This window comes from Pan paniscus, chromosome 6, assembly GCF_029289425.2.
Source record: "Pan paniscus chromosome 6, NHGRI_mPanPan1-v2.0_pri, whole genome shotgun sequence".
Classification (NCBI taxonomy): Eukaryota; Metazoa; Chordata; class Mammalia; order Primates; family Hominidae; genus Pan; species Pan paniscus.
The window spans coordinates 32,591,586-32,612,496 of record NC_073255.2 but is presented as its reverse complement, the minus strand read 5'-3'; the positions used below and the strand labels follow the sequence as shown (position 1 = coordinate 32,612,496).

Below are 20,911 nucleotides of genomic sequence, written 5' to 3'. Positions count from 1 at the left end.
TGCAACCTCCACCTCGCAGGTTCAAGCAATTCTCCTACCTCAGCCTCCCGAGTAGCAGGACTACAGGTGCGCGCCACCACACCCAGCTAATTTTTGTATTTTTAGTAGAGATGAGGTTTCACCATGTTGGCCAGGATGGTCTTGATCTCTTGACCTTGTGATCCACCCACCTCAGCCTCCCAAAGTGCTGGGATTACAGGCGTGAGCCACCGCACCTGGCCAATTGTATAAGTTTTTTAAAAATCAAGGTAACTGAAGTTAATATAGGTTGGCTTTTGGATGCTTGCTTTCTTTTATATCTGCAACTGAATAATCCTGGATACAACCTTACAGAACCTATCTATATTCTTGAGTACAATAAAAAGCATATTAAATAAAAGTCCACGTTTGTTAAACTACGTAATATAAAGTACAAGCAGCTACTCAAGAGTGTGACTAGGCGAACAGTACTAGACCACCGACAGTTACCAGGCTATATCAAGACAAGACACTTGTACAAAATATAAATCAACTACATCACTAACCACACTGTTGGGTTCACCTAACAGCTTTTCATAGCAATACATTCCCAGTGAAGAAAGTAATGCATTTACATACATTGCAGTGTACATTTTTCATTCCAACACAGACCAGTAACAAAGTTTCTGAACCAGCTACTTTGAGTACCATGGAATAGAAAACTAAGAACAGAATGCCAAATACGTGCAGAAAAACCATACAGGCTTTTAAACCTGGGTACCTAGAATACCAGATAATTCAAATCACTTGAGAAAGAATATCTTGGCTCCTCTAAATAAACATTTCTCCTGATAGCAACTCTAAAACACACAATTAGATGCAACTAAAATAGTGCCAAGATAAAGTAACAAGAACCGAATGAACTCTACCACCTGAAAACTAAAAAACTGAATGAAGAACAGCTCTCAAGCCACTGGACATCAGGATAAAAGGTCAGTGATCCCTGAAAGAAAAGAAACAACAGAGGTCACCTCTATAACTGCTCCAGCTTATTACTGTCTAGAGAGACTTTTAAGGCCACAGGGCAAAGAGGCAAACTCAGGCAGAATCCAGTGGTCTCCCTGAGTTATGGAGAGAAACTGAGAGTCTAGGAAAGCTAAGGAGAATAGTTTCAGGAGAGAGTACCAGAGAAGAATCATGTAGAAAAAGAACTCGAGAGATCTGCAAGGAGTCCCCCTCAAGTCTTGAGCTGATTAGTGATCAGCATATGCATGTGAGGAAATTAACCCAGGCTGGAGAAAGAATCACCCAAAAAGGACTATAGGGAACAGTGCCTGGAACTCAAAAAGGGCCAGGAATAGTGGTTATTCCTACCAGCCAGAGTGGAAAAACTCATAATTCATGGGAGAACAATTACAGTATTCTCTAATTGAAAGAAGGGTCTTTCCTCAGTAGTGGGGAGAGAGTAACCCCAGTCTAAATGCTGCTCTGGTACCACCAAACACAGCTTGAAAACAAGGCTCAAAAAGATCAAACTGTTGCCAAGTAATTAAACCACATCCCAGAACAAAGCTCAAGAATATTTTTAGGAATATAAAAAATATCCCAACACCCAGCAAGGTATAATTCACAATATATGACATCCAATCAAAAATTACTAGGCATGCAGAGAGGCAGAAAAATATAACCCATAATGAGTAGAAAAGCCAATCAATCAAAACTGATACAGAAATGAGCCAGATGATCAAGTTAATGAACGGACATTTAAACATGTGTATTCCATATGTTCAAGAAGCTAGAAGAAAATTGAACACAGTAAACACACAGAAACATGAAAGACATGAAAAAGACTCAAATCAAACTTCTAGGAATGAAAACAACAATGTCTGAGATAAAAAATATATATATACTGGATGGGACTAATGGCAGATTAAATATTGCAAAGAAAAGATTAGTGAACTTGGAGACAAATAAAATTTAACTATTTAAAATGAAACAGAGAGAAAAGGGACTTAAAAAAAAAAGCACGAGTGGAAAAAAAAAAGCACAAGTGAACTGTGAAACAACTTTAAGCAACAAAACATATGTGTACTCGAGTCCCTGAAGAAGAGGAAAGACAGAAAAAACAGCTGAAGAAATAATGGCCTAAAATTTTCAAAATTTAATGAAAACTGTAAGTATACAGATATAAAAAGGTCACTGAACCCCAAGCATAAAAAATAAAGAAAATAAAGAGGACACAACATAATCAACCACTTAAATTCAATGATAAAGAGTAAATCTTAATAATAGTAAGAGGAAAAAAACACATTAAATATAAAGGAAGAAAAATACCAATGACACTGAATTTCTCATCAAAAACAATAAACGTGAGAAGAACCACATTTCTAAAATACTCAAATACAAAAACTATCTATCTAGAATTCTATACACAACAAAAATCTCTTTTAAAACTAAAGGTAAAATAAGACTTTTCCTAACATACAAAAGTTGAACAAATTCATCAACAGAAGACCTGCACTACAAAAATGTTAAAGAAAGTCCTTTCAGGTAGAAGGAAAATTATACCAGACAGAAACCTTTATCTATGCATTTTACCAGGTTGGTTCTTTATAAGAATCCTTAAAATTACTTACAATACACTGAAGAATACTTAAGTACTCCAAAAGGTACCACTACCATTTTGAAGGGAAAATGGTTAATTCAATTTCCTAAATGTTAATTTACATTACTAGAATTTCAAATTTGAAATTGCATAAAATCTCCCTAAGAATTATGTACCATGGTAAATTTATCAGTCAGTGCTTGACCAGATAAGCAAACAGCTGGGGAGAGAGAGAAAGACAGACAGACGAACAGACAGACTGAGAGAGACACTAAGAGATTTGATCTTGTGTAACTGTAGAAGCTGGAACTAGTTTGTGTAAGGCAGGCAATCAAGAAAGACATTATAAAGTGGGAAAAGCAAGAAGAAAATAGGATCCACAATCACCAGATGAAGCCCACCAGAACGGACTGAAAACTGAAGTCCATGTTGGTTTTTATTCTGACCCTGATAGTCTCAAGATGTCTTGAGCATGCTGGGGTCCTTCCTGACAGACCTAACCCAAGAGATGGAGAAACTGAAAGAGGATTCCACAGAAGGTAGGGCAATTGCAGCCTGGCTACTACTACCTCATACCAACAAGGTGAGCCAGGAGAGAAGCCACAACTTGTATAAGCTACAAAAATGGCTGCTGCTTCACTTCTGCCTTCAAATCTCATGCAAGAATCTCTCTTGTGTCTCATCCTAAACAAATTATAGAGAAGAGAACTCTGGAAAATAAGTTCAGCCTAGCAAGGTGACATATTACAAAGCTACCACCACAAAATTCCATTTATCAAAAAGAACTCCATTTGACTTAAGTTCCCGCAACTCAAAATTCTAAACTTTAAACTTTTAATACATATGATCCTTCAATTGTATTATCAATGTTTCATCTAACCATACCATTATGTGTCCTAGTATATCCTGATAAGAAAAATTTCTTCTATAAATGAGAAAACCATTTCAATGACTAATATCCACAAAGACATTACATTACTGTACTAAAACTATATGCTGATTTTTTCCCACAATTTCTCCTTTCTGAAATGGAGATGCATCTTACAATCAACGGTATGTCTTAGTTTACTTGGATTATTTTTTTCCTGGCGGTAATGATGTATCACCATGGCTTCTCAGGCTCAATGAAGCAAGATATTAAAGGCTTCCCAAAATCTTTGCAGGAACTACTGATTTTCTATTAAAATTATAATCAGGACAATCTTAAATAAATGTAAACCAAATTCCATAAAATGTGCAACATAATTTAAAAGGTATTAAACTTCTTTTTTCTGGTTTTCAATCAAAACATGGTAAGTAAATGGGCAATGTGGCACAGTTATGTGATCGCTAGAGGGAGACAAATGACTGCTGAGTTTTAGTAATACAAAATCTTTCAATTCATTTGTTAGCTGTTAAAAACTGGTATTTTCATCCCTTTAAATAGCAGAATACCCACAATATTTATAAAATGATAAAGTACAAAATAGTGCTTTTTTAAAACTTCTTAAAAGAACTGGAAGGCCACAGAAAAACACTAAAGATGCATAAAAATAAAACATTGTAAATAGCTCACATATAGTAAACCAGGACTGTCCAAGAATGATAGTTTTTAAATATATGTTTTTTTAAATCCTTTTTCAAGACCATAAAATCCCATATTCCAAATAAAACGTCACCTTCAGACCCTTCTTTTGACTACAATTAAAGCTGGTCAGAATGCCACAAGCCCCAAAACTCATTGTTATCTATTTATTCCACAAATACTTGATGAATAAAGAGACATACTATACTTGTATCTGTTATTATAAGCCATTGTAATATAGTAACAAAAACACCTAGCTTGGGTTTTCAGGTTCTCAACTTTGCCACTTGTTAACTAGACGACTTATCCATGAGGAAGCCTGAACTCAGAAAAACTAAGTGACCACCTTATTTCAATGAGAATAAAAAGGAAAACTCTATCTGATGACAAGTTATTCTTTGCAGTATATGCTGTCACTCTACAACAACACAAAATATCTTTACGTTTTAGAGAAGAAACAGCCAAAAAGATAAAGATAGCTTAAGAGGTCCACACTAACCAGAGAAGAGATCTTGCACATTCTCTCACTCCCATACCTATGATACTTCCCAAATACCTGGTGATGTCTCCTACCCAGTTTGTGAAACTTAAGAATCAAAACAGTATGAATACATTTAACAGTTTGTAACATCCTCCATTACATTGTTTTGGCAATATTACTTTAATATTCTAAAATATAGTTCAAAAATGCCTTGAAGTACATCATATCCATCTTATTATTCAAGTTGAAAATACAATTATATGAAAAAAACTCAATTCATAGTTTAGGCTCCAAAAAAATTATAAGCTAAATTAACTGAAAAACTTAACAGAGGCACAGCTCTTTTTACTCCTATTTGAAAAACAAGATTCAAAATCACTGGTTCTCTGAGCCTCAGTTTTAACTCTTTCAATTTCCAATATGTATCTAGCACTCCAAAATACAAACAAGAACACAATGAAACACACAAACTGCTAATTTTCACAGAAGTCTTTGATAAATGTAAAGATGGGGTTTCAAAAAATACTCATCAGTACAATAGATTATTTGGCAATAAAAGGAGTGAATTAACAATATATATTACAACATGGATGAACCTTGAAAACATTATGCTAAGTGAAATAAGCCAGTCACAAAGGCCACATATTATATGATTCCATTCATGCGAAATGTCCAAAATACACAAATCCATAGATACAGAAATTTCAATTAGTGGCTGTCTGGGACTGGGGGAAGCAATCAGAAGGTAAACGGTAGAGTAACCACAAGTAAGTAAAAGCTTTCTTTTGGGGATGAATTTGTTCCTAAATTAGACTATGGTAATGGTTGCATGATTTTGTAAATACATTAAAATCCATTGAATTGTATAAACTGGTGAACTTTATGATACACAAATGACATCTCAATAAAGCTGTTTTGAAAAATAATCAATTAGATCAGCTCACATCTTTGGCCCTCAGAAGTATAGAGCAGTGGTTAAAAGCACGGACTGGAGCCATACTGCTAGCTTCTATCACTTACTAACTAACTGTGCAATCACGGACAAGTAAGTAGCCTCTCTGTGCTACCTCTGAAAAATGCAGACGATACTGCTTACTTCACAGGACGAAGTTAGCTAACATATGTAAAGCACTCAAATCACCATCTGGCTTTTATTAAGTGTTATATGAGTTATTTTTATTAATGAGCCTTTTTCAAGAGAGGAGGGGAGAAATCTTCCCTTACAGTTGAACCAGAAAGGAATGGAAAATTATCCTTAATAATAGAGTTACTTTTTAAATCTAGGATGTACATGAATAATGAAGTAGATACCACAAAAATCTAGGGGAAATACAATATGTAATTTATTGTTTCTCAATTTATAAACATTATCTTGTTTTAGTTTTAATCTACTTTGTAATCCTAGTTTATTCCTTCAAGCAGCCAATTTCATAAAATAACATTAAAAACAAACACATAATTTAAACCAATCTGTTGTAATAATCCCAACATATCCAATTCTTTTAATTTACCAAGTTGAAGAATTGTAATTATCAGAATTTCCTTTAGTTTTAATTATTAGAGCACTTTAGAGTGATAAAAGTCAATGTGATAAAAGATGAAAAATTTTATTAATAAACAATTACAGAATTTAATTCACTTTTATTTTTTGTCAAGTATGGAATAGGTAATAAGCTAGTCATATTATTTTATAAAAGAATGGAAATGCAATAAATTTCTCCTATTATGAAGAAAATGAAGGTCTCTGCTTATTACATGGAGAATCCATTACAAAACTTTAAATGAAATTATAGATGATACATCAGAACAATCTTTCAGATATTCAACAGTTTATATACTCAGTACCTCAAATAGAAGACCTCTAGAACTACTATAGGATTCACACCATGGAACAGATTTAAAACAAGTGCCAAGAAATGTCACAGATTTTATAAGCCATCCAACCAGACCAGTTTGAAAGTCTGGAGTTGTAGCTGCCCAGCAGGCATGCTTGATTAAAATGGAGACTAATTTTGGAATACTAAGCAAATTCATAAAAAAAAACAACTAAAAGTCCATTGACTAGTAACAAAGAGGAACTCTCTCTCCTGGCAAACACGTTTTATCCCCAGAAATAAACAATTGTCACCACATATGTCTTATAACTTAGAGGGTTTTTTTGGTTACATTATGTATCCATTATACTTTTAGAATCTGAGGGAAATGCTATGAATTTCCAGTCCTGTTGGATGATACTTTATATTGTAGTCCTTCCTTGATGATTCTCTGGTTCCTATTATGAAAAACAGTAAAATAATAATAGCTACTTACATTTAGAGAGAACTTCCCATGCATCAAGTACCATTCCAGGTCCTTTGTCAATTTTTTTCTATAATATGGAGTATCATTTAAAAAATCACTTTCAAGTGCTTCCCAGAGAATATGCCCCAATGCAAGAATGGCAGCAGAGAAGTAGTCTCCTCCAAGATTCGTGACTGTCATCAAGATTTAAGAGTTGGCATAAAAACTTCTGCTGAAGACCTCTTCTGAGCACCAAGGCCACAATGTCCTACAAGTTTTGCTTCATTAATCCCCTGACCTCAGTCTACCACTTTAGTCTTGTCTGTAGTCCTTAACCCCTTTATCACCTGGAGAGCACAGAGAATCTGAGACTGTTTAAATCTCAGCTACTACTCAAATGGACCAGAGAAATGGCCCGATGTGTGTGTGTGTATATATATATGTAATTTCACACAAATGAAGGCCTATCATTCCGCCATTCCTATTCTCACAATCATCCATTCCTTCCTTGGATTTCAAAGTAATCAGAGTCAAAACCTCAAAGGCCACATTTCAGGATATTCTTGATCTCATGGGCTTAGGACATGGTGAAATGGGCCTTTTTCATGAGTCATCTATCTCACCTTGATCCCTCTGGCTTGTAATACAGTGAAAAAAAAAAAAAAAGATTGACATTAAACTTTGGAAAACTGCCAAATCCAGGTATAAATCATGAGAAAAATATGTGAAGAATGGAGAAAAAGAGAGTAATAACTACACAAAGCAGCAAGAGAATTACAACAAATGAGTAAAAAAAAAAAAAAAAAAAATAGCTGAATGTCCTAATAGTCATCGAGGGCACATATTATGAGATTTTACTATATTTTAATACTTGGTATACCTGCTTCAAAGGTTCAAATGAAAAAAGTAGTTCCTTAACCAAATGGAAAATCCTACTCCTATAGTCTGCTGCAGGACACTAAGTGTTCCCCAGGAGTAAAACTGGGAAATACTTGCATATTTTTAACTAAAAAGGCTAATGACAGAAAAGACAGAATTGAAGACTTCACATTTATAAGGAGATTTGTAAATGTACATAGTACTTGACATTATGTTTACCCTCTAACTCAAAAGAGCAATCCTCAAACAAATAGAACAAAGCAAGGAAAATCTTTTCAGAATTTAAGACTTACTTGTATAACATCTCTGCCCAGGTGTGCAATATATAACCACTCCACTGGAGTATACAAATGTTTGAGAATCACTGCACTAGCGGTTCATTTAGCAATTATTAAGCAATTGCTGGAGGCCTTGTTGGACAAAAGGATAACAGAACAGACCCCACCCTCAGGAAACAATAGCTCAATACTGTAAATGGGCATAAATATGCCCAACCGGCTCTACTGTACATGAGACTGTAATATATATGATCACAGTCTAAGTTTCATCAGAACAAACTGCTTTTCTTGTGAAAATATTAAATAAACAAGTCAATGACTAGATAACTGTTTTTTCACTGTTTCTGGCTTCTTACAAGTCTATTTCTATCACTAATGAAGCCACAATGTTTTCTGCTTCATTGTACCTGTCTCTCTTTTTCTTAGCTCAAGAAATTCTGCCAATTTTAACTAGTTTGTTTCTTAGGATAACATAGCATTTCACCCATTAAAAATTTCAAAATTTTGTCTAATACTACATCTTATTTCACCAAATTATGCTTTTTTGAAAAGTAATTTTAATTTATGTATCCCATTTTTCCTTTATTCAGCGTTTATCATTTCTAATTGTATTTCTAAACAACAAAAAAAATCAAGTATTCTACAATTAGATGTAAAACATCTGGAAATAGTTGTCAGGGACTACCTCAACAAGCCTGGTACCAAAAGTCTAAAAGTATTTTAACCATCTTACAAACATAAAAGCAGCTGTGGCAGAAGGTTAATAGGAACTGACCTGTTCTTGTATAAACGTCTATCTAAAAGGCTACTTTTCTCAGTACCTGGTTTTCACTTACTTAATTGGTTCAGCTCTTTAAAAAGGTGGGTTTCAGGCAATATACTATCAACTTCAATCAGTTACATAAGACATAACTAACCTTTTGTTCTGCTTGCAGTTGGTCACATCTTTCTTTCTCATGGTTAAGTTCTCTTTCCATTCTCCCAACTTGTTCTCGAAGTTGTGCTGTTTCTTTTTCCAGAACGGCAATTAACTTTAACAGTTCTTCTTTTTCTTTCATGGTTTTCTCAATTTTCAACTATAAAGCAAAAAACTCAGATTAATTAGTTTTTTGCTTAATCCTAAAATGTTATTACAAATTTAGTTTTCCATTTCCAAAAAAATAGTGAAGACATTCACAGAAAGAACTCTTACATTCTACCTACTTTATATCAATCAGCCTTTTTTTAGCCTTCAGTTAGAAAAATTCATCAATCATAAATTTAAACCTTCTTTTGGTTGAGCAAAGAAGAAAATATTACAAAATGAGAGAACTGTATTATGAAGTTGGCTGCTAATCATTTTTGAGATCAGAACCAAAAATAAGGCATATTAATGTTCCCGTTAATTACGGGGCTTTCTTATCCACAGTAATAATCAGATACTCCAAGAGGAAAAGTTGTACCTCTTCTTGAATGCAAACCTATAGGAAATCTTTGAATCTATCACAAACTTACTATATGGTATATAAGGCCTTCATCTATGGAATTACTACTAAAAGTGCTGATTCCTTAAGACACCAAGAAATGTATAGTTTCTATATATAAAATGGCCTCTACTTGGCTAAATTAAAACACTCTTCATAAGTAAAAATACAAATTTTAGGACAAACATGCAGACTGTAACAATATATTAACAACATACCTGATTCTTATGGGAACAGCTAATAGTTCAGGAAAATATAAACTTCAATATTCTAAAAGATTACTAAATAAATGGTCATAAGACAGTAAAACAAAGTTAATATTTCTCTTACAGGAAGAATGAAGACTCAGAGGGAAGACTTAACAAAGGTGGTATTATACATTTAATTGGTAAAATGTTTTTCCTCCATACACCCCAAATTGGTTTTCCAGGGTCATGGGATTATGAAATCAAACTGATTAAATTCTAAAATGGCTCTTATCAAAGTTGAATAGCTGCAAACTTTCTGACTGACTCTTCTACCTGTTCCAACAAATCAAATCAAAATGCCAGGAAAAGTTTATTTATTCAATCATTGAATTTTTTTATATCTTATCTATTTTTAAAAAATGATTTGAAATAGTTTGCAATAAATGGCATTCAATAAAGTCAACAGAAAATTAGAACCAGGCAAGTATATCACCCATAAAGGTTAATGTCATTATTAATTTGGCATTAAATCTGGCTCAAAACTCTGGCAACTTAAAAATAAAGATATATCTTGACATAGCACAACATAGACTTTATAAAAGAATCACCTTTTCCAGTGATTTATTTAATTCACATATACTTTCTCAAGAGTTCACTAAAGCTTAAGTAGACATTTTTAGAAGAATTCAAATTAGATAAGAATGTATATGTCTCATTTCTTGCTTCAATTTTGCATTTTGGAATATGTTAAGCATACAAAATAGTTAAAATTTTACAATGATCATCCAAACATCCATCACCTAAATTCACTGATTATTAATATCTTGCATGTTTATCTCTTTATATACCTAAGTTTATGTATCCTTTTTTCTTCTAAGCCATTTAATGTGAAATTGCAGACACTTCACTCCTAAATACTTCAGAGCAAGCATCACCTAATAAGGACAGTTGGCTTTAAACCACCACTATTATTATAGCTAAGAATATTAAGAATAATTTTATATCCTCCAATAGGCCATAGTCAAATATCCCTCACTATCCCCCCAGTTTTTTTTTAAATCTAGGATACAATCAAGGTCCACAGATTGCAAAATTATGTCTCACTAATCACTTTTAATGTCAACAGGGCCCCAGATAATGTCTCACATTTGTAATAATTTTGTGCAGTTTTAGATAAAGATTTTAATGAATGTGAGAATTTTAAAGACTCATCAAAATATTTGTTAAAAAAACATTTAATCTCAGAAATATTTGCTTAAGAAACAGCAATTTTCATTTTCTTTATAAAGTACCCTTTGTGGAGTAGGAAGGAGTGAAACAGAATGAGGTATGTCTCAATCTACTTGAAGAAAAAGTACAAGATAAATGTGAATGCCAAAATGCCCATCACTTTTCTGTTGGAGGCCCTGAAATGAGGGTGGTCTAATAAGTATTCAAAAAGCTACAATATAAATACTGACTGCATTCTTAAGATCTGGGTTTGTTTCAGCATCTTTGACTGGCATTCAAATACAAAGCTAAAAACCTTGATCATCAGGCAGTTGCACCACAAAATGTTTTAGTCACCCTATAAAAGTTACATTTCTTTAAGATAAGAGAGGAATTTCTGTAAAGGGGAAGGAAAGATATGAAAGAATTCACAATAAAAAATCATTAGTTCCTCCTAACCTAGTTTGACTGTCTAATAAAAGTATTCTATCTGTAACCTCTTGTCTTTTTACTCCAGTCTCAGTTCTTTGAGGTAAATAAAAGTAAAATCAAAGGTATTAAATATTTACATGTTAAAAAAATCTATCCAACTATAAAGAAAAAGCAATAGCTGCAATAGAAGAAATATGAATATAAATTAGCCAAAAATGTATACTGAACCAATTTGAGAAGCTATTTTTCTTATTATTATAATAGAGGGCACTATATACAATTAATCACAATAACTCAAATATAACACTGTAGTTTTTTAGGTATAGGATAAAGATATTGAAAAATGTGATCTTAAAATGAGAAAAGAATGTCACTCTTTTTTCTGTCAATGACTACTAAAAATTAATACACAAGACATTATTAGACCATCTACATAGTAAATTTATATTAAAGCCATAATCATGACTCCACAATATTCTATTTACAAAAACAGTAAGGAGTAAATAGCTTTTTAAATTTTCTTTTTAAATTATGGTTAATCTAGGCTTATTCATTTCATCAGAAGTACAACAGGAATCATTCTAAAAATGTCCAATCTAAATTAAGAGACTGGGAAGCTCCCCTGACTCACTGCCACACTTTAGAAAGAGAATGCTCATGGTAGTGAAACAAAGTTCACATCCAATTACAGTTAGATTTATTGATTTACACCATTATCCCAAGCAGCTTCATCCCCAAATCGGTAACATTCTACAATGAACTGATTATGCCACCACAAAAAGTTAGGCAAAGGAACATAAGGAAAGCTTTAGACCTAAACTCTCCCAATTGGTACTTACTGCATTATCCACTATGCGCAAAATAAGGATAGGCCCTAGGGAAAGTCTCTGCCACAGTGGAACCAACAGCATAATTGTGGCCAAAAGATTTTTTAAGCATTTCAAAAAAGACACTCTAAATTTATTATTTTAGTTAAAAAGCATTCGATTTTTTTTTTTTTTTTTTTTTTTTTTTTTTTTTTTTGATACAGAGTCTCGCTCTGTCGTCCAGGCTAGAGTGCAGTGGCGCAATCTCGGCTCACTGCAAGCTCTGCCTCCCGGGTTCATGCCATTCTCCTGCTTCAGCCTCCCGAGTAGCTGGGACTACAGGTGCCTGCCACCACGCCCGTCTAATTTTTTGTATTCTTAGTAGAGACAGAGTTACACCGTGTTAGCCAGGATGGTCTCGATATCCTGACATCGTGATCTGCCTGCCTCGGCCTCCCAGAGTGCTGGGATTACAGGCGTGAGCCACTGCGCCCAGCCAAAGCATTCGATTTTTGTGGCAACTCTCACATAACCTTAAAATTCTTAAAATGCCAACCAACATGAGCTCTGTTCTTAAAATTATCAATGAATCACTATCTCACTGTGAACACCAACCTCAAGAAGGCCTGCTTTTGTGGTCACCACTAACATGTCAGAATTTCCTTCATCTTCCATAGTAAGCAGCTCTTCAACTGGAGAAGAAGCTCGAAACTGGAAAGGTGTACTTGCTCCACGAATTTCACCCTTATGGGTAACGTAACAGAACTGATAAAATTCTCCATCATCATTTGGAAGGTAATATCCTAAGAGGAAGTTAACAAACAAAATTATTAAACTTCCTATTATAAAATTCATGTTATTTCAATTTAAATTTAACAATACTTGCCATGTCTCATTCCCCACACTGTTCTTGACAAGAATCTGGGATATGTCCTTCCTCCTTTCGCAAATTATCAAAACTAGATTCTTCCTTCCTACTCAAAGTTAAATTTTTTCTTCTCTTAGGTTTAAGCTTATATTCCCAGAATATCCTTTCCCCTTGTATCTTCACTAGGGCAAAACCCACTCATTTAGGACAGGCAAGTATATACTTTACAATGGGAAAGAGGCTGGAGGAGGAGCAAGGGAAGAACCAATATAAAAGTCTACTGAGGACTGGGAGTGGGGGTGGGAATATGTCATTTAGAGAAATCTTCCCTCCAATTTGACATTCATTACATGTAAATAAGAGATATTAACTAAAGTAATATGCTGCACATGTGAACTATATGAAGGCAGAAAAGATGAGGTCTGCTAGTGCAGTATGGTAAAAATAAGCTTTAGGACCCAGTGCGGTGGCTCATGCCTGTAATCCCAGCACTTTGGGAGGCCAAGGTGGGCAGATTCGCTTGAGCCCACCTGGAGTTAGAGACCAGCCTGGCCAACATGGTGAAACCCTGTCACTACAAAAAATACAAAAATTTGCCAGGTGTGATGGCATGTACCTGCAGTCCCAGCTACTAGGGAGGCTGAAGCGGGAGGATTGCTTGAGCCCAGGAGGTCAAGACTGCAATGAACCATGATGGTGCCACTGAACTCAAGCCTGGGCGACAAAGTGAGACCCTGTCTCCAAAAAAAAAAGCTTTCGAACCACACAGATCTATTCAGAAATCCAGCTCTACCACTATTATTTACTTAACCTCCCTGAGCCGCAGGCTCTTTTTTTTTTTTTTGAGACGGAGTCTCGCTCTGTTGTCCTGGCTAGAGTGCAGTGGCGCAGTCTCGGCTCACTGCAACCTCCACCTCCCGGGTTCACGCCATTCTCCTGCCTCAGCCGCCTAAGTAGCTGGGACTACAGGCGCCCGCCACCACACCTGGCTAATTTTTTGTATTTTTAGTAGAGACGGGGTTTTACCGTGTTAGCCCGGATGGTATCAATCTCCTGACCTCGTGATCTCCCCGCCTCGGCCTTCCAAAGTTCTGGGATTACAGGCATGAGCCACTGCGCCCGGCCGCCGCAGGCTCTTAATCTGTTTTTTTTGTTTTTTTTTTTTAAAAAAAGGCCAGGGGCGGTGGCTCACGCCTGTAATCCCAGCACTTTGGGAGGCTGAGGCAGGTGGATCACCTGAAGTTGGGAGTTTGAGACTAGCTTGACCAACATGGAGAAACCCCGTCTCTACTAAAAATACAAAATTAGCCAGGTGCCGTGGCGCATGCCTGTAATTTCAGCTATTCGGGAGACTGAGGCAGGAGAATCGCTTGAACCTGGGAGGTGGAGGTTGCAATGAGCCGAGATCATGCCACTGCACTCTAACCTGGGCAACAAGAGCAAAACTACATCTCAAAAAAAATTTAAAAAAAAAGAAAAAAGGGGCCATCTGTCTCAGAGATCCAAAATATTAACAAATAGATAATATATTTATAGTATCTAGAATAATGTGTTCAATATTTGCCCCCTTGTTTCTTCAATTTAATTGTTATCCCATTTTAAATTCTGCTGGATTATTATAACTTAAAATTAATCTTTGCCTCCTCACCAAAGCTCACATAGTACTTTTTACATTAAAAAATAAATATCTCCTTTTGCTTCTCAGCCTTTTTGGCTAAGATCAAATGTAAAAACTACATACCTCCACGGCAAACCTAACATTACTAGTTACTATGTACATGCCTTACAACTACATCAGACCTCAAAAACGCCATAGATACCACACACACACACACACACACACACACACAGAGGGCACATATATATGTACATATTTGTGCACATACATATTAAAAAAATTCAGAATTCCCCAGAATGACTTGTAAAAAGGAAACATTCAATAATTGTGAAATGAATAAACAAAGATGAATATATTTACCTTATTAATATCTACCCCAAAAGCTATAATCACTACACCTGCTGTTCTTTCATGTCTTGAAATTTTCAGCCTCAGTTATTATACCTACTTCACCTGATTTCACCCTTTAAAAAACAGCTGGCTTTTCTCCTTAGAAACAGAGAGGGGAGGCTGGGCGCAGTGGCTCACGCCTGTAATCCCAACACTTCGGTAGGCCGAGGCAGGCAGATCACGAGGTCAGGAGATCGAGACCATCTGGGCTAACACGGTGAAATCCTGTCTCTACTAAAAATACAAAAAATTAGCCAGGCGTGGTGGTGGGCGCCTGTAGTTCCAGCTGGTCAGGAGGCTGAGGCAGGAGAATGGCGTGAACCCGGGAGGCGGAGGTTGCAGTCAGCCGAGATTGCACCACTGCACTCCAGCCTGAGCGACACAGTGAGACTCCGCCTCAAAAAAAAAAAAAAAAGAAAGAAACAGAGAGGAGAGGCAGACAATCTATAAGATAAGAGAAATTCTTGGGAGCCAAGATGGCCGAATAGGAACAGCACCGGTCTACAGCTCCCAGTGTGAGCGACGCAGAAGACGGGTGATTTCTGCATTTCCATCTGAGGTACCGGGTTCATCTCACTAGGGAGTGCCAGACAGTGGGCGCAGGCCAGTGGGTGCGCGTACCGTGCGCGAGCCGAAGCAGGGCGAGGCATTGCCTCACCTGGGAAGCGCAACGGGTCAGGGAGTTCCCTTTCCGAGTCAAAGAAAGGGGTGACGGACGCACCTGGAAAACTCGGGTCACTCCCACCCGAATATTGCGCGTTTCAGACCGGCTTAAAAAACGGCGCACCACGAGACTATATCCCACACCTGGCTCGGAGGGTCCTACGCCCTCGGAATCTCGCTGATTGCTAGCACAGCAGTCTGAGATCAAACTGCAAGGCGGCAGCGAGGCTGGGGGAGGGGCGCCCGCCATTGCCCAGACTTGCTTAGGTAAACAAAGCAGCCAGGAAGCTCGAACTGGGTGGAGCCCACCACAGCTCAAGGAGGCCTGCCTGCCTCTGTAGGCTCCACCTCTAGGGGCAGGGCACAGACAAACAAAAAGACAGCAGTAACCTCTGCAGACTTAAATGTCCCTGTCTGACAGCTTTGAAGAGAGCAGTGGTTCTCCCAGCACGCAGCTGGAGATCTGAGAACGGGCAGACTGCCTCCTCAAGTGGGTCCCTAACCCCTGACCCCCGAGCAGCCTCACTGGGAGGCACCCCCCAGCAGGGGCACACTGACACCTCACACGGCAGGGTATTCCAACAGACCTGCAGCTGAGGGTCCTGTCTGTTAGAAGGAAAACTAACAAACAGAAAGGACATCCACACCAAAAACCCATCTGTACATCACCATCATCGAAGACCAAAAGTAGATAAAACCACAAAGATGGGGAGAAAACAGAACAGAAAAACAGGAAACTCTAAAATGCAGAGCACCTCTCCTCCTCCAAAGGAACGCAGTTCCTCACCAGCAACGGAACAAAGCTGGATGGAGAATGATTTTGACGAGCTGAGAGAAGAAGGCTTCAGACGATCAAATTACTCTGAGCTACGGGAGGACATTCAAACCAAAGGCAAAGAAGTTGAAAACTATGAAAAAAATTTAGAAGAATGTATAACTAGAATAACCAATACAGAGAAGTGCTTAAAGGAGCTGATGGAGCTGAAAACCAAGGCTCGAGAACTACGTGAAGAATGCAGAAGCCTCAGGAGCCGATGCGATCAACTGGAAGAAAGGGTATCAGCAATGGAAGATGAAATGAATGAAACGAAGCGAGAAGGGAAGTCTAGAGAAAAAAGAATAAAAAGAAATGAGCAAAGCCTCCAAGAAATATGGGACTATGTGAAAAGACCAAATCTACATCTGATTGGTGTACCTGAAAGTGATGCGGAGAATGAATCCAAGTTGGAAAACACTCTGCAGGATATTATCCAGGAGAACTTCCCCAATCTAGCAAGGCAGGCCAACGTTCAGATTCAGGAAATACAGAGAATGCCACAAAGATACTCCTCGAGAAGAGCAACTCCAAGACACATAATTGTCAGATTCACCAAAGTTGAAATGAAGGAAAAAATGTTAAGGGCAGCCAGACAGAAAGGTCGGGTTACCCTCAAAGGGAAGCCCATCAGACTAACAGTGGATCTCTCAGCAGAAACCCTACAAGCCAGAAGAGAGTGGGGGCCAATATTCAACATTCTTAAAGAAAAGAATTTTCAACCCAGAATTTCATATCCAGCCAAACTAAGCTTCATAAGTGAAGGAGAAATAAAATACTTTACAGACAAGCAAATGCTGACTGATTTTGTCACCACCAGGCCTGCCCTAAAAGAGCTCCTGAAGGAAGCGCTAAACATGGAAAGGAACAACCGGTACCAGCCGCTGCAAAATCATGCCAAAATGTAAAGACCATCAAGACTAGGAAGAAACTGCATCAACTAACGAGCAAAATCACCAGCTAACATCATAATGACAGGATCAAATTCACACATAACAATATTAACTTTAAATGTAAATGGACTAAATTCTCCAATTAAAAGACACAGACTGGCAAGTTGGATAAAGAGTCAAGACCCATCAGTGTGCTGTATTCAGGAAACCCATCTCACGTGCAGAGACACACATAGGCTCAAAATAAAAGGATGGAGGAAGATCTACCAAGCAAATGGAAAACAAAAAAAGGCAGGGGTTGCAATCCTAGTCTCTGATAAAACAGACTTTAAACCAACAAAGATCAAAAGAGACAAAGAAGGCCATTACATAATGGTAAAGGGATCAATTCAACAAGAGGAGCTAACTATCCTAAATATTTATGCACCCAATACAGGAGCACCCAGATTCATAAAGCAAGTCCTGAGTGACCTACAAAGAGACTTAGACTCCCACACATTAATAATGGGAGACTTTAACACCCCACTGTCAACATTAGACAGATCAATGAGACAGAAAGTCAACAAGGATACCCAGGAATTGAACTCAGCTCTGCACCAAGCGGACCTAATAGACATCTACAGAACTCTCCACCCCAAATCAACAGAATATACACTTTTTTCAGCACCACACCACACCTATTCCAAAATTGACCACATAGTTGGAAGTAAAGCTCTCCTCAGCAAATGTAAAAGAACAGAAATTATAACAAACTATCTCTCAGACCACAGTGCAATCAAACTAGAACTCAGGATTAAGAATCTCACTCAAAGCCGCTCAACTACATGGAAACTGAACAACCTGCTCCTGAATGACTGCTGGGTACATAACGAAATGAAGGCAGAAATAAAGATGTTCTTTGAAACCAACGAGAACAAAGACACAACATACCAGAATCTCTGGGACGCATTCAAAGCAGTGTGCAGAGGGAAATTTATAGCACTAAATGCCCACAAGAGAAAGCAGGAAAGATCCAAAATTGACACCCTAACATCACAATTAAAAGAACTAGAAAAGCAAGAGCAAACACATTCAAAAGCTAGCAGAAGGCAAGAAATAACTAAAATCAGAGCAGAACTGAAGGAAATAGAGACACAAAAAACCCTTCAAAAAATTAATGAATCCAGGAGCTGGTTTTTTGAAAGGATCAACAAAATTGATAGACCGCTAGCAAGACTAATAAAGAAAAAAAGAGAGAAGAATCAAATAGACGCAATAAAAAATGATAAAGGGGATATCACCACCGATCCCACAGAAATACAAACTACCATCAGAGAATACTACAAACACCTCTACGCAAATAAACTAGAAAATCTAGAAGAAATGGATAAATTCCTCGACACATACACTCTCCCAAGACTAAACCAGGAAGAAGTTGAATCTCTGAATAGACCAATAACAGGAGCTGAAATTGTGGCAATAATCAATAGTTTACCAACCAAAAAGAGTCCAGGACCAGATGGATTCACAGCCGAATTCTACCAGAGGTACAAGGAGGAACTGGTACCATTCCTTCTGAAACTATTCCAATCAATAGAAAAAGAGAGAATCCTCCCTAACTCATTTTATGAGGCCAGCATCATTCTGATACCAAAGCCTGGCAGAGACACAACCAAAAAAGAGAATTTTAGACCAATATCCTTGATGAACATTGATGCAAAAATCCTCAATAAAATACTGGCAAACCGAATCCAGCAGCACATCAAAAAGCTTATCCACCATGATCAAGTGGGCTTCATCCCTGGGATGCAAGGCTGGTTCAACATACGCAAATCAATAAATGTAATCCAGCATATAAACAGAGCCAAAGACAAAAACCACATGATTATCTCAATAGATGCAGAAAAAGCCTTTGACAAAATTCAACAACCCTTCATGCTAAAAACTCTCAATAAATTAGGTATTGATGGGACATATTTCAAAATAATAAGAGCTATCTATGACAAACCCACAGCCAATATCATACTGAATGGGCAAAAACTGGAAGCATTCCCTTTGAAAACTGGCACAAGACAGGGATGCCCTCTCTCACCGCTCCTATTCAACATAGTGTTGGAAGTTCTGGCCAGGGCAATCAGGCAGGAGAAGGAAATAAAGGGTATTCAATTAGGAAAAGAGGAAGTCAAATTGTCCCTGTTTGCAGACGACATGATTGTTTATCTAGAAAACCCCATCGTCTCAGCCCAAAATCTCCTTAAGCTGATAAGCAACTTCAGCAAAGTCTCAGGATACAAAATCAATGTACAAAAATCACAAGCATTCTTATACACCAACAACAGACAAACAGAGAGCCAAATCATGAGTGAACTCCCATTCACAATTGCTTCAAAGAGAATAAAATACCTAGGAATCCAACTTACAAGGGATGTGAAGCACCTCTTCAAGGAGAACTACAAACCACTGCTCAAGGAAATAAAAGAGGACACAAACAAATGGAAGAACATTCCTTGCTCATGGGTAGGAAGAATCAATATTGTGAAAATGGCCATACTGCCCAAGGTAATTTACAGATTCAATGCCATCCCCATCAAGCTACCAATGACTTTCTTCACAGAATTGGAAAAAACTACTTTAAAGTTCATATGGAACCAAAAGAGAGCCCGCATCACCAAGTCAATCCTAAGCCAAAAGAACAAAGCTGGAGGCATCACACTACCTGACTTCAAACTATACTACAAGGCTACAGTAACCAAAACAGCATGGTACTGGTACCAAAACAGAAATATAGATCAATGGAACAGAACAGAGCCCTCAGAAATAACGCCGCTTACCTACAACTATCTGATCTTTGACAAACCTGAGAAAAACAAGCAATGGGGAAAGGATTCCCTATTTAATAAATGGTGCTGGGAAAACTGGCTAGCCATATGTAGAAAGCTGAAACTGGATCCCTTCCTTACACCTTATACAAAAATCAATTCAAGATGGATTAAAGATTTAAACGTTAGACCTAAAACCATAAAAACCCTAGAAGAAAACCTAGGCATTACCATTCAGGACATAGGCGTGGGCAAGGACTTCATGTCCAAAACACCAAAAGCAATGGCAACAAAAGACAAAATTGACAAATGGGATCTAATTAAACTAAAGAGCTTCTGCACAGCAAAAGAAACTACCATCAGAGTGAATAGGCAACCTACAACATGGGAGAAAATTTTCGCAACCTACTCATCTGACAAAGGGCTAATATCCAGAATCTACAGTGAACTCAAACAAATTTACAAGAAAAAAACAAACAACCCCATCAAAAAGTGGGCGAAGGACATGAACAGGCACTTCTCAAAAGAAGACATTTATGCAGCCAAAAAACACATGAAAAAATGCTCACCATCACTGGCCATCAGAGAAATGCAAATCAAAACCACTATGAGATATCATCTCACCCCAGTTAGAATGGCAATCATTCAAAAGTCAGGAAACAACAGGTGCTGGAGAGGATGTGGAGAAATAGGAACACTTTTACACTGTTGGTGGGACTGTAAA

General features: G+C 37.2%; 1 protein-coding gene across 14 annotated transcripts in view; it reads right to left on the bottom strand.

Annotated features, from left to right (window-relative positions):
* TAX1BP1 (Tax1 binding protein 1) overlaps positions 1-20,911 on the bottom strand; it is a 97,874-nt gene that overhangs the window by 51,823 nt on the left and 25,140 nt on the right. For all 14 annotated transcript variants that reach the window (XM_008960016.5, XM_008960019.5, XM_003807894.6 and 11 more), the window contains exons 4-5: positions 12,759-12,946; positions 8,963-9,121 (exon numbers count right to left, since the gene is read on the bottom strand). In XM_008960016.5, coding sequence (XP_008958264.2) covers positions 8,963-9,121; positions 12,759-12,946 — 347 coding nt within the window. The remainder of the gene's footprint in view (positions 1-8,962; positions 9,122-12,758; positions 12,947-20,911) is intronic.